The sequence below is a fragment of the Anarrhichthys ocellatus genome, unplaced genomic scaffold (genome assembly GCF_004355925.1).
Source record: "Anarrhichthys ocellatus isolate YVR2014 unplaced genomic scaffold, GSC_Weel_1.0 scaffold32, whole genome shotgun sequence".
NCBI classification, from domain to species: Eukaryota; Metazoa; Chordata; class Actinopteri; order Perciformes; family Anarhichadidae; genus Anarrhichthys; species Anarrhichthys ocellatus.
The window spans coordinates 4,752,181-4,767,442 of NW_022280062.1; the positions used below are offsets into that span (position 1 = coordinate 4,752,181).

Consider the following 15,262-nt stretch of genomic DNA (forward strand, 5'->3'; position numbering starts at 1 on the left):
ATTCTGAAGGGTTTCACAGTGAGGTCTGTTCATATAGTATTCATAGCCTGATTAATGGAACTTTTACTATTGTTGACGGTATTTTCTGATGCTTGGAGTGACACAAAGCGATATTTAAAATTCCCTCTATAAAAACATTTGACTTTAACATGTCACCAAAATGAAACATGAATTTTGAACCTGGCTTTATCCAATGTTCAGATTTCTGGAAATTCATGCAAATAAGCACAAAATACTGCCTCATTTGCATATTTAGAGATACAATATTTACCCTTTTCACCTGTAGTGACTATCCTTAAGTGGGGCAGGAGGAAGCACTTGCACAACCGCTTTAGGACCTTCTCTTTTTTTATCCATTTCCAAGAAATCTACTTATTTTGGGAGACATTCTTGTTTCTGTTTTTGGCTGGAAGGATATTTCCAAGGATGGATATTTTTGATTTTCTGTGTTTGAAAATGGCTTTAATTTTCTCTGATTTACAGTACTAGTGTAATCTTGTACCATAAAAAAAAGTATGTTGTCACCCGATTTACGTTAGAGATGTGGTTTAAACTGGTACGAAAATACAGATTAGAAGAAGAGCTCAGGCTTCTACAATGGATAGCCTACAATAGACATTTTGTCCCGGGTACTCTCGATCTGAGGTTCAAACAATGGATTTCACACGGAATAACCGCATTGAAGACGGGAGTGTTGTGAGTTTCCAGGAGCTGAAAGACAAACACTCACTAAATAACCAGGACCATTTCAGATATCTGCAATTAAGGGACTTTTTCGACAGAGAAATAAAGCACAAAATGAACTTGGATAAAAATGGAATAATTAGAACCATAATAGGAGTTTACAACTCAAAGAAGTATAGAATCATTGACTATATATCAACACCTGATGGAAAAATTAGGAAATACAGCATTTTATGTAAAACTAAAATGGGAACAAGAACTTGGTGTGAATATTACAGCGGATGAATGGTTGAATATTTGGAGGACACAACAGTCTTCAACATCCTTGCGTACTTGGAGAGAACATTGTTGGAAGAATGTAATCAGATCCTTTATTACTCCCCAAATTACAAAGAAATGTCTGTCTGTTGTCCAGCCATGTTGGAGGAAATGTGGGGCCGTAAATGTAAACCACTCCCATGTATTTTGGCTATGTCCGGAAATTGCAGTTTTGGGGAAATGTCCATACGGTTATAGTCCAAATTCTGGGCTATGATATACCCAAGTCATGTATGTTTCTCTAGCAGCTTGTAAGAAGGCTATCACGAAGAGATGGCACAAGGCAGAACCACCATCACAAGATGGATGGCTGCAAATTGTGACTGAAATGTCTGATATGGAACTGTTAACTCAGAGAATAAGAGCTCAAGTGGAGCGATGTCGTGAGAAGTGGGAGAAATGGACGATGTTTACATGTCAACGATAACACAACCTGAATATTTCACAGGAGTCATCATGTTTTTGAAGAGAGAGCAATCCAGATCCTTTTTTTTTTGTTAATTTATTTTTTTGCGTGTATGTGTTGTCTGTCTGTGGTGAAAAGGCAAAACAAATAGTGTGAAAAAAAATGTCCTTATGTCCTTTTTGGGGCGATTACAAATGTATGTAGGCAGTCTTTTTCTGAAATCATCTAAACGTATAGAAGTTACTAACAAAGTACTTGGCAAATGAAAAATGAAATATGATTTGCTCTACATAATGGATGGAGCATGTCTTTGCAATAAAGAATTAACGACAACAAATTAAAAAGCAAAGGGAAAACATGTTTACATCATGTGTGTTTGATGTCTGAGCAACACTTACTGAAAGTTCACTTTGTCTACTTGGAACCTCGTCTCGAAAATCCCTGAAGTCAACACTCGGCAGCGTAGCAGGTCCTGTAGAACGTGGAGATGAAGACATATTCGATTCAGTAAAAAAAAACTTAAGACAAACAAGCTTTTGGAAGTGATTTCCAAAGTGTGAACTGTGCAGGATAATGGACTGACCTGGTCTGTTGGTGTGTAGTCGTTCTGTCTTACAGAGTCAATTCTGTCCAGGAAACTGCAACGACAGAAACAGTACAGACTAAGATTTTGCTGCGGGAACATGAAAGTTATTAAGATTCAACTCAATTAATTTTGGAAAGCCCAAAATCACAAATTTGCCTCAGAGGGCTTTACAATCTGGACACATGCGTCATCCTCTGTCCCGGGACCCTCACATTGGTACAGGAAAAACTCCACCAAAAATCCCAACACAATCTTATCTATTCATTTCAACCTCTCTCTTCAACTGCAATTGTCAAATCTGATCCCATGCCACAACTGTTCATTCATTAAACCTCTTGTGCTGCGTATGCTCAAACCGTCCTTTGGATGTTCATGTGAGCTGCACTGGATGCTGCTAAAGGCGGCCGCCATGTCTGACTGCCTGTAGAGGCTCGGTAGGCCGGTGTTTAGGCAGCTGGTTGCCACAAGAGGGCAGGGCTGCTCAGTCTGGGCTATTTTGGTCTGTCTCTAGCCAGAGTGATTACATAAGGCGGTTATTGTGGAGGTTAGACAGTTTGCTGTTGCCGTCTCTTCACTACTGAGAGAGAATGTGCAGCAGCAGCAGCGGCGGCAGAAGCAGCAGCAGCAGCAGCAGCTGGGCCTCTCTGCAGCACAGCAGGCTCAGGACACCGAGGCCCCTGGATGATCTGGATCACACAATCAAAGGGACTCCAACAATGCTGGTCGAAGGGCCACTATATATATGTATGTATGTATGTATGTATGCATGCATGCATGTGTATATACACACATACATACTTCTTTTTTTAACCTATTTTTTTTTTCAACCTTTATTTAGCCAGGATAATCCCATTGAGATTTTGAATCTCTTTTCGAAAGGGGTCCCGGCCAAGATGGCAGCATAAAAGCTTCACCACATAAAAACCCAGATAAAGAACAGAACAGCAAAGAGTTCAAATCTAAAATAGCCATTAAAAAAAACTCACGTAAAATGACGGCAGACTTAAAACAAACCAGCAAATTGCATCAATCGAGATGTTTTCATTCAGTGCTCAAAATGATCCTTCATGTCGTTTTTAAAATCTTGCACACTTATAAAATAATCTAGTTTTAAGTGTCTATAGTTCACACCAAGATGAAGGTCCAAAAACACCGTTTCTCCACATGATCGGAGGTTGCAGCTCGTGAGAAAAGGACATAGATAAGATAAGTGTAATATGGCCTTAAACAGGTAAATGTATTTAGATCTATGTTACTACACTGCTGTGGGACAAGCACTACACAGGTATTTAAGGTACATTATGACACATAATGCCTCCCCTTCTGTTACCTGAACTGACTTTTACTACAGGACCAGCAGCAGGCCACACTGGAGCTCCAAATTAGCCAGGGCCCGAAGCAAACATTTTGAGAATTGTAACAATTGTAAAATAAAATTGTAAATAAAACTACTCTGGAGAGAATGGTACAAATTAATAAAAATACACAGCAGAGGAAATAAAGGTGCGTCAGGTATTTGTGGAGCTTAAAGCTGAAGTGAATCCAGTATGTAGGACACAGATGTGGACCGTCTCATCACACTTAATGTTTTACTCAAACCGTCTGTAGCTTCAGGATGTCACCAGAAAAGTCAACATGGCGACAAGAAACCTGATGCACATACGATCAGTAAGTCAGGTTGTTTTGTATGGTTTCAGCCGGGGGGTTGGCCGTCAGTTCTTTTCTCAATTCAACCCCTAAAAGTAGCACAACCTAACACACAGCGGAGAACGAATGCTCTATTATGAACCATTAGATAACAGAGACAATGCTCATATGCTCCGACAACACTGTTTTCATCACACCGACGTTATTTCTGCCTCACACGGTCCACACAAACGCAGAAGTAAGGCTATTTCTGAAGGAGCACTAGACTTTCTCACACAGAGTACATGCGTCTACTGTTCCACCAGACATAAAGAAAGGTAGCATTGAACATGCATCTGCACGAGGAAATGTTATGCAAAAAGATATATTTCTTGTTTTTATTGGCTTGTTGATTTAGTATTTGCAATCTCACTAAAATGACAAATGCACGCTGCGTGTTACCACGGAGTAAAGTGTCATCTAAAAATTCTGTATTCATTATTTTAGTGCACGTAACATTATGTACTTATTAACCAGATCACGTGTGTGTGTGTGTGTGTGTGTGTGTGTGTGTGTGTGTGTGTGTGTGTGTGTGCCAAGTCAGTCTCCCCAGGCTGACCAGAGGTCTGATCCCGTAAGAAAAACTCCCACAATTCTCCACACCTGTCTTTAACTTACAAACGGACGTTTGGACACTTGTTACTTTATTTTTATTTCTATAAGACAATATGTATGAGAATGGAGTTTTTCCTTATTTGTCACCCGGCAATTATTTCATTAAACACCCAGTTTAACATGATTTCTGCTGACTCTAGTGGGCAGTAAGAACTAAATACAGCTGGTATTTAGTTATTCATTCATTGATTGTTTAACCTATAAAATGTCAAAAGATAGTGACACATGTCCACCACATTTCCTAAAATCCAAGCTTGCGTCATCAATTTGCTCATTATGGCCGGGTTAAACCTACAGATATTCAGTTTATCATCACATAAAACACAGAAGCAAATTCTCACAACCGAGAAGCTGGAACTAGGACCAAGAAAGAAAACTACACACATCATGTTGAAATAGTAACACAAATGTGGAGTCACACTCGGCAACATGCAGAGATGTACGTCGGCATTGTTCAAGAACCACATTTAGCAAATCGCACTATTAATTATATCTACATTTCAATTTGTCCTTCCCTGGAACCAAGGCGAACACATCCAGCAAACCCATTAAAACTGCACCGCATTTGAAAAGACACAGTATAGAGCCGAGTATCACAAACACTCGTCTCCCCTGAGCAGACACCGACTCACAAGCAAAAACATCAACAAAACCTCCAAAAACGTCCCGCTTTCGCCTCATCGCTGCAACAATGTGGGAGTATTTTTAGTCAGCCTTCCTTGCAGAAACCTAGCTAGGTTATAATTACTGAGCGCTTTGTGACTGCCATGTGACAGAAGTACTATTGGTAGAGCACTGGAGAGCCAAATATAGTCCCAGGAAGAAAAGAAAAAAAAAAGAACGAGGGTCCTGGATTGAGTAAAAAAAAACAAGAGCAAAGATAACTCTGATTACCGAGTGGTGGTCCAGATAAAGCCTTATCAAAAGGTTTGGGTGCCGCTTTCAGAGGCTACGGATGTTCTGGTCGAGCGCTACAAATAGACGAGCTGGGTTTCAGGTCCAGTGAAATCTGCGGTTTGGTTTGGTTTCTTCAATTTCCTCCCAGAACGGCTCTCTGCTGGCATCAAGGATCGTTATGTGATGTGGTCATTTTGTCAAATTTGTAGATTTGAGGGAGAACAGGCCACCAGTGTGTCTGTGCACAATACATTTATTATGGTTTATTATTTGTTATGAATTTGTCGCTTTGCTTTTTCCACTTCAGCGTCTGTTCCAAACTATCGAACCACATTAATCCAGCTGTGACTTCACGTTTATCTTTTACTTGTCCACGCCAGTTTGTACTTAATTGGCAGGTTGAATAAAAAAGGGAATCTACTGTCTGGACTATTAAAGTCTCTCTGTCTGTGCAGCGGGGTTGTCTCTGTATTTAGCCAAAATAGACTGTACTCGTCCTGCAGGCCAGTCTGTGTTGCTATGTATAGTCTTTGTTGAGGACAGTATCACTTGACTTGGCCTGGTCTTTCTGTGGCATTGGACTCATCTTTCCATAAAACACAGACGGAGGCATGAATATACACACCTCCGGGGGCCTCAGGCCTTGGCCCCCACGTGGTCCGGGGGTCACATGTTGCTGCCCATTGAGCAGAAAAAGGGGGCAGAGGGAAGATGGTGGTGGTGGTACAGCAGCGGGGGGGGGCATTAAAAACGCTTGACACAGGGACATGGGTCACCCAGCTCCACGGGGGGCTTCTCCCTGAACCACAACACTGATACAAGCTCTCGCACCATTAGGTCGCTTTCATAGAGCCAAAACAAACAAATAAACAAACAGGCCGAAATACAAATAAAGCTACAACTAGAATAAAGTAGCCAACTGGAAGTGAAGTGAACTAATCAGTAACAACTTCATCCAAATATTGTAAACAATCTGAATTCATCAAGACAACACAAAACTAGGGCCAGTTGTGGATAAAATGAGGGTGAAAAGTTACAACAATGCCGAAATAAAGACTGGAAAAAGTCCCCTCCAACAGACCGGCAACCTTCACACCAACCAACAGCTCCCAGCCTCATGTGCTCATTTGATAATTGGGTTGACTTTTTACAAATAGTGGACCATCTTTAATTAGCAGTGCAGAGGATCCGATCAATAGTTTCCATATTTTGAGCGGCTCAGGCCAGCACTCGGGCCAGCATAATGGACTTTCACTTTGGTCTCCATCTGACTGGTGACAGTGCTTTAAAACTCACTGCTAGACATGGCAGCAGCCCCACCACGCTCTATTCAAATGTTTTTGTTAATGCCCAAACATATCTTTCACTACAGCTCATTTTGTATTTTTTTTTTTATTGTTCCATGACCAAAGAGAACAATCCATGACATTAATTTAGAATAAATAGGAAAGCAACCGGAGTATGAGCAGCGATTTCAAACATCGCTGAATGAAAATACAGAAGAGCATCACCTTAAGGAAGTTAAAGTTCCTGACGGTAACTTTACGTTAAACGGCATCACTGTAGCGACCACACTGTTTGACAAGCAAATTACCTCCGGGAAGTGCAAAAGCAGAACCATGACAGGAACAACAATGACTGCTCATTATTAAACAGGACACTAAATAAACAGATTTAAAAAGGAACAGGAAAAACATTTCAATCATCAAATGAAATCATCTACGGCTTTAACCAACAATTACTTTCAATATCCATAAATGGGCGATTCATTTTTAACACTTCGTCTGTAAAATGCCAAAAAAAATTCCGACCAACAGTCCAAAACACAAAGATGTTCGGTTTAAAATGATATATAACAGAGATAAGTAGAAAGTCATCACATCACACCACAATGCTTTAAAAAAATGACTGAATTACCAAAATAGTTGCTGATTGATTGTCTGTCAATCAATGAATCAATTAAAACAAATTTAAATGTAAGCAATGCTTTGATCATTCCTAAAATGATTTCGAACTGTAATCTAATATGAATACACTTTTCCTTCATGCTTCATCTGTCTCGTCTCACAAAACACCCAGTAGCCTAACAAACCCGGGCTACACTACACACCACAGGCTGTCAGAAGTATGGAGCTGCTACAGAACTCACACACACACGCGCATACACGCACACACGCACACGCACACGCACACGCACACGCACACGCACACAAGTGCAGGAGGACGACGTGAAGGTGGAGCTGTGCAGGATCCTGGTCACCTGGTGGAAAGATCTGAGCCCCGGGTTCAACTCATCCATCCAAACAGGAACACTGTGCAGTTTGGGAGATGGATCTGAAACTAGACAAATCCATCAACGGCTCAGTGGGTACTTCCTAAATATAGGAGCAGGAACGGAGACACTCCTGAAAGTCAAACCAAATCTTGTGTAAACAAAAAGCGCCTGCTTTATCTCAAGGCCGCCCGATTCGCCTTCCAGGGCCGCATCAAGTCATGGTTTTCAAAGGTGTTGTATAAAAATGAGAAATACATTGTAATGCCCTTTTGTCTCTGCTCAACGTCCACGTGGACCATTACATTACATTACTCCCTGCTTCAAATAGACTCTGGGGGGGGGAAGGTCCGGTCTGAACTGTGTCCCGAGTGGAGCTCCCAGCTACAGTTCTCACAGGGAAATTGGCTGATGGGTTTCTCGAAATAATGTTCAGGCCCAACATCGATACGCTATCTGTCAGCTACTGAATTAGTCTGTGCCAAAAATAGAAAACAAAATAAAAATAGACTAATCAGCGAATATCGAGTAGGTTTCAATTCTCTCGCCTGTAAACAACCACGGCCTCCATGTCAAATTAGTTGTTCCGCTTGGAAGTCAACCGGTGACCCAGTGAAAATGAGCTTTTCCTCTTTTCCCCTAATCAAAAGTCAATAACCATTAATATCAGACAGGGATCGGTGCAGATTGCATAAGCCTGAACCAAGCCGTGCTGACTGGCGATTAGAAACGAACCAAATCCACACACAAGGAATTAATACCTCCATTAAAAAAATGTTTAATCTATTTTTTAAATCTTATTCTGAGGTTTTAAACATGCACATTCTGAGCCAGAAGTCGAGTTGTCAAGGCCTGTGTGCTGTTTGTGTAGTTCACAGACTGGCCTCCGGGTGGCATCCTGCTGCACACCGCCTCTCTTCCACACTGACCCTGCCTGCTTTTAGCAGCTGGGTTCCCATGGCAACCCCAGTCGGTCCATACCGCTCCTCTCTCTCCCTCTCCCTCTCTCTCCCTGTCTCTCTTCCTAAGCCAGGCCGTACTTGTATCCTTCCATTCCCAGACTCTCCCATACATCAACACAAAGCAGAACCGTCCTCTGTGCTAGCTTTCTACATGGTATGCGTGTGTGTCTTTGGTGGGAGGGCACAGCAAATTTAGGCTTATGAAGACAGATTATTTTAGAGTGCCACCGTCTCAAGCACACAACCAAAAATAAGTCACATTTTCAGTCAGGGGGAGGAATGTAACGTCTGGTCTTCTGTAGTACGTAAAGAGACAAAGTCTGCGGCAACATGGTGGCATGACGCGGCGTCAGTGGTGATAAATTAGACGAGCGGGGTTAAATGAGTTGAGAGCTGAACCGTGGGGATTGATAAGGATGTTACAAGTCACGGAGCAGTCGATGAGAGTCCCATGACACGGGCCCGGTTATGGTAAAGCCCGCTGGATTCTTTATGGTCGAGTGGTAACTGAACTGTGGTGATGTTGTGACAGCTTCGTGACAGCTTCGTAACAGCCTCCATGGAGAAAGCAACACATCCACCCCACATGTTGGTGATTAATGGGATACTTGTACAGAGTCATTACTTCACCAACGAACAGGTGAGAAAAGTAGTGTCAGACAACCCAACACGGGTAATCTTGGTCAACTTGCTATTTAGTCAAATGTATCCCCATTTAACTAAATAAAATCCACTTTCTATCCTTTCACTCCACTACTACACAACTCTAAAATGTGCTAAAGATAATGTCAAACAATTTAGTTGCGAGTGATGTTCCCTTCAACTCAAAATCAAGTCATCTCTACTTTCTGAATATAATGGGCTGGAAGTGGCACACCAAACTTTGTCTAGAGATACAGGTAGTGTGGGTTTCTAATTGTGCTTTCCGCTGAATGCACAATTAGCATCTTTCAAGTCAAAAACACGAGAGATGTGTATGTTTGAATAAACCCTGTGACAACACATATGTATGTATGTATGTGCTGCCGGTTTATATGTTTCAATGTCAACAATTGATAGTTTCCAGTAAAGTCAGTATATAAAAAGAAAATCAAAAAGCACACGGTTTCCAGTATTGATCAATCTGTCAATTTCTTACTTAAGAGGTCTATAAAGTGTTTAGGACATAGTGACAAATACCCTTATCGTGTCTGACCAACACATTCAATTATAGAAATCTAGCCAACGGGACATTTTTGCTTGAGAAATAACTAAAATAAATAAAATGATTTGTTGGTGACCGAAATAGTTGCAGATTCATTTTCTGTTGATGGACTAATCTGTTTGTTTTAGCTCCAGCAGACATAGCAAGACAAATTAGCAAGTACCACAAAGGAACATGTAAGTACATTACACCTTTGTTTAACCTGTAGCAGCTGAAAAAACACAATAGGTGGGGACTGGAGTTACATTTCTAAATAAATATTGTTCCAGAGTACAGTATCACTCTGAAGAACCACAACCGCAAGAGGAACCGGACGTTCTCCTGACATAACGTATTGTTTTGTCAGGACACATTAAGATGGGCTCCTCACCTATCTGGTCAGTACAGAAAAGCTGCAGAATCTCAGGTTAAGAATGCACACAACAATAAATCATCCAACCAAACTGCCCAACCATGGCTTGTTCTAGAGCCAAATGTTTACTTAAGTTAGCCTCCAAGCTACCACCTTCAGCCCGGCCCGATGACACAGCCAACAGCTAGAGCCGTCTTGGCAAACAAACCGCCGTGACAGAAAAATATAAAAGGTTTCTATAAATAGCTCTGTGCCCCCCTTTGACCACATTCCACCGGAGGTGAAAGTTGAAGCTTGTTTGACTAGCGGCCAAGGTGGAGGGAGACCTTTTGCCTGGGTGTGGCTCTACACGGCTAGCTGCTAGCCTCACTGCTAGCCAGGCCTGCAGGCTACACAACCTTAGCTACAGCACACAACCAGGCCAAGTGGGCGCTGAGGGTTTGAAAAGCTCCCCCATGTGATACAAAAATATGCTAATGTCGATGCTAAACACACATTGTCATGTGGTTTTTGGTGGATTTTGCACGGCTCCAAGTATGCTGCTGCTGCTGCTCACTGTGATAGGCCGACTCGGCAGCAACAGGGAGAGTGTGTGGAGCTGGGAGCCCCTGTCATGATTAGACAGCAAAATGTCTCCTTGCGTGTCAAACCCTGCTTTGATCAATTCAGCCCCCCCACTCCACTCGGTCTCTAGCAGTGGCAGAAATGGTTGAGCTGTGTGTGTGTGTGTGTGTGTGTGTGTGGAGGGGGGGGGGGGGGGGGACTGAGCAAGCAGGAAAGCATATGGGTGCATTCATACAATGGCAATGATTTGTTTTATGTCAGGGCATTAGGAGGAGAACAGGTATGGCCAGGCGGTACGTAGTCGCTCACACACACACACAAAACCAACACAGAGGCGTTTTGTGTCTCACCTTCTGCTACTGACCTTCCCTTTGTTTACAGCGCATTGCCGGGATACTCCCTTTGATTCAGCTGCGCACACGTGACCCTCCGCCAGTTTCTGCTCTGCAGTGCTGCTGCTAAAAATAGCCTCAGCTTGCCCTGGCTCCACAGCTAGTTTACATAAGCTCTAAGGGGGGTGGGGGGGGGGGGGGGGGGGGGGGGAGAGGGGGGGGGGGGCCACAGTGGAGCGAGAGAGCGAGAGCGAGAGAGAGAGAGCGAGAGAGCGAGAGAGAGAGAGAAGAGGAAGAGAAGGGGGGGTCTATGGACGACCATTCCACAATCTCTGAGCAGGGAACCTGCAGCGCCACTGCTGTCCTCCAGCAGTCTGTGCCTTTACACTCCTGGTCAACAGCAGGGTGTGTGTGTGTGTGTGTAAGAGAGAGAAAGGTATGTGTTTGTGTGTGTGTACTGTACGTGTGTGTGCGTGTGTGTAGTCGGCACACAGCAACATACTCGCAGATATCCGCCATTCACCAGCCTCGCGCTGTGTCTCTCTCTGTCCTTTAAAATGGACGCACATTTTAACCCAAAAATAAAATTCTATTTATAGACACAATTCCCCTTCTTTAAGTGGAACATAAATTCCCATTTCTCTCTGCGGCGCTGTTCATATTAAACATTCAGAGAGACAAAACTAGCAATTAACAAGAGCCTACAAACAATCTAAACATGACACAATTCTGCTAAGTTGAAATGTAAAGTGAGATACTCAACAGGAAAAAAAGGCAATTGTGTTGACTCATTGGAGTTTTTCATGTATCGATTTAGATTTCAAATATATACGATTCAAATGGTTTATTGTATTTTGAATGAAGCAGTGCCTGCTTTCAAATGTGATCCAACTCATTTATAAGCTAAATACAGGCTGTCAGAGCCTCTGTTCTCTGAAACTACATAAAAACACACCGTGGCCGTGGAGCTAATCTTGTGGCATGTAGCATGCTATGCTGGGCAGCTTTAGCTCAACTATTTCAAAATGCCCAGGCAGGCTGAAAGCCTTCTAAAATAAAACATCTACAACTTCAAACGACATCCAGGGCACTTTAAAACACTAACCTTACGGACAAAAAGACCCATTAACAATTAAAGTTACACTAAATCTCAGGCCCTACTGATACACTTGAATATGTTAAATGTTGGATTTACACACGCATTTTAAGGGATAGCTTCATATAGGAAACAACATGTGTTCTGCAACATCCTCTCTGCTGTTGCTTTTCTGGCCTCAAGAGAGGACTGAATAGATGGACTGAGAGAGCAAGAGGGAAAGTGGGAGACAGAGAGAGAGAGCGGGAAAGTGGGAGAGAGAGAAAGAGAGACAGACGGACAGAACGAGAAAGAGAGAGACAGAGAGAGAGAGAGTCAGTCCCACAGGGGGCTCTAACAACCTTAAGGACGGTGGTTTGTGTAGATGGAGTCCCACTGAGCTTCCAGTAGATTGGATTCTACAGTTCAGCTCTAAACCGCTCCTCCCTTTTCCTCAGAAGTCATGCACACAAACACACTCACAGATATATTCAAACACACACTTCCATAGTGCCCTCTTTGATTATTCCTCAGTCAGCTGACAGCAGTGTCATCTGATTTTAGCGAGCGACACAAAGGTTTTTGTTATTCTGGATTAAGCCGTTTTATCAAACTTTTTATCAACATGTTTTGTATAATTGGTGTAGTTATAATAATGTGCTGTAGTAAACTTGTTAACAGGCAACAAAAAATGAAAACAATTTACTAGAAAAAAGAACTAAACTGAACTGAAACAATTTAGGCTGCATTTACATTTTGATCTTTGTAGCTCTGTCTGACTTTTTGGAGCAAGTTCTCTGAGCTGTGACATCATCTATGTTTGTTTTAGTACCAAAACTGTTGATATTTAATCCAAAACTACAAATTCAATTGAATTGTTTTTGTGTTTTTGTTCTTTGAGCTTCTGAGCTCATATCTCTCACATGGCTTCCTCTGCTCCAGACCACCACTGTCTCTCGGTTTAGTTTACACTCTCCACCTCAACTTTTTTTAGATGCAAAAATTCAAACTGTGACTTCAGATTTCATCCTCAAACCATGCAATCATTAAACAATACAGTGCATGAAGTTTAACGCAATATCAAATCTGTTAAATATAACCTGATCACCAATCTGAAACAAGTAATTACATAAAAATCCTACATGTTAGAAGAGCCCAAACCCGGTCACTATAAACTCATCTGCTGGTATTATTCTGTGAAACATCAAAGCAGCTAAAACATGAAGAAATGAAGCAACTTATTGGTGACAGGAAAAGGCAGCAGTGACAAGCAGCCTGTGTATAAATATCTCTCTGTCGGGCTTTTCTGTGAACAGAAGAGGCTCCTTATTGAGGAGATCCACTGTTTGCAAAGCGTAGCCCCTCTGTTTCTGTAGGCCCTTCAGGGGCCGGAGCTGGCTGACAATGCCGGCCATTCTTAGCACTTCGCTGCCCCAGATGACTGTGTCAGTGGCCCCCCGGCTGGTGACAGAGTCCCGTGACCAGCACTACACCCCAACGCCAACTCCAACGGCAGCCAAGAACCAGACCCAGCCTTGGATATCCACAGTCCCATCTCCGGGACCCCTGGAGACCTGTGCAAGTCTCAGCTATACTTCTCCATCCTGGACCAACTGCACCACATAACACCCGGACTCATGATGATCCTTGCCTAGTTTAACACATGTGATGCATCAGATGCATGAGTTCCTATTTACAATTTTTTAAGACTTAACTTTAAGAGCAGCAGATGAAGGATTTGGAAGGTTTTGGAAATACTGGTTTAATTTATTTAATAAAAACATTGTGCAAGACTATTATTTTTCAGGTAATGGACCTTCTGTATTACAGAGCTGCAACAATCAGTTGATTAATCGATTACTCAATAAACAGAAAAGTAATGTTTTGATAATTAATTAATTGTTTCAGTCCTTTTTTAAGCATTAACGCCAAGCACTGGTTCTGAACTCAATTCCAGCTTCTGCACTATGAAGAGATGATAATATTCTGTTTATTACTATAAAAATAATACCTTTAGGTTTTGTCCTGTTGGTCAGGCAAAAAGAAGACATTTAAAGATGTGGCCTTGAGAAAGAGTTTATAGACTAAAAGATAAATCCAACAGATTCATCGATAATGATAATAGGCATTAGATGCAGCTCTACTGTTTTTTTAATTAAAATGTTTAGCATAATTTATGATTAAAATCTTTTCAAAGTGTGTGATGATGACCCACCCTGAAAAGGCCCCCCCATTCTATTTAATCCTCGATAGGATCAATGGCTGAAGCGAGAACAATCTGATATCTGTCTCAGTATGAAGGCGAGTCAGGGCCAAGTCTCTCTTTCCTGTATGTTTTCAACCCATGTGTGCATTTACTGGTGTGATAACCACAAACTCTAGATGGGATCGTGGGGATTAATGACTGCAGAAGGATGATGATTTGGACATATAAAAGTATGTGTTTTACAGTCGGGCTGCAACCACTACTTATTTCTATAATCAGTTAATCTTTTAGATCACAAAAGAAATATGAATTAAAAATCCACTCGGCAGCGTGGAAAGCCATCACGCTGCTGTACCTAACCCAGCATCAGCACCATCTCTGTCCCAGGACTCATTCTCACTGCAGGAATAAATCCCTGCTGTATCGCTCAGCTGTTTCATAGCCTCATTTCTTCAGTCACACTCTCAGACTCCAGCTCCATCCAGGGTAGCTCTCCTCTGGCTTCACAGCCACTGGGCACACAAACACAGGGTGAGCTCCACAACAGCCCAGACAGCATCTAACACTGGATAACAAACATCCACCACAGCAATAAATAACTTTGTGTATCAATTATGTCACGAATTGTGTCATATTTGCAAAAGGATTGCAACAAACACAGAGGGGGGGAGAGCAGGAGGCATGGGAGTTCAGATTTGCGTGTGAAAAAGTGTTTGATTTTGCTGTCACATCCAAGGCATTGCAATGGAACCAGCCCGCCGAAGCTGAAAATAGCTTATAATCAATCAACTGGCAGACACATATCTGTGCTCTTAAAACGTATAAATGTGCAATGCAGAGGGCGGATCAATGGGTGACAGGATTCCACAAGCATCGATATGGACATGCTCTTTGGCATAACAAGCGCTCGCCATCGGCCCATACTTATTTCCTGTGCCTCTGTCCAATGGGCCGTCCGCAGATAGGCCTGCTGGAAAAATAATGCCAGTGTAGCAAGGTCTGTGAAGGACAACACAGATGAGATGGCAGAGGTATATAATCTGCCTTTTTAAAATCTAAGCACCACATATAGCTATATCTGACCAATTGTTTCTTCTGCTGCG

The 15,262-nt window shown here is 42.2% G+C and overlaps 1 protein-coding gene across 2 annotated transcripts in view; it reads right to left on the minus strand.

The window, feature by feature from the left end:
* LOC116393046 (guanine nucleotide-binding protein G(olf) subunit alpha) overlaps positions 1-15,262 on the minus strand; it is a 43,366-nt gene that overhangs the window by 7,329 nt on the left and 20,775 nt on the right. For both annotated transcript variants that reach the window (XM_031864945.1, XM_031864946.1), the window contains exons 6-7: positions 1,992-2,046; positions 1,807-1,880 (exon numbers count right to left, since the gene is read on the minus strand). In XM_031864945.1, the coding sequence (XP_031720805.1) occupies positions 1,807-1,880; positions 1,992-2,046 (129 nt within the window). The remainder of the gene's footprint in view (positions 1-1,806; positions 1,881-1,991; positions 2,047-15,262) is intronic.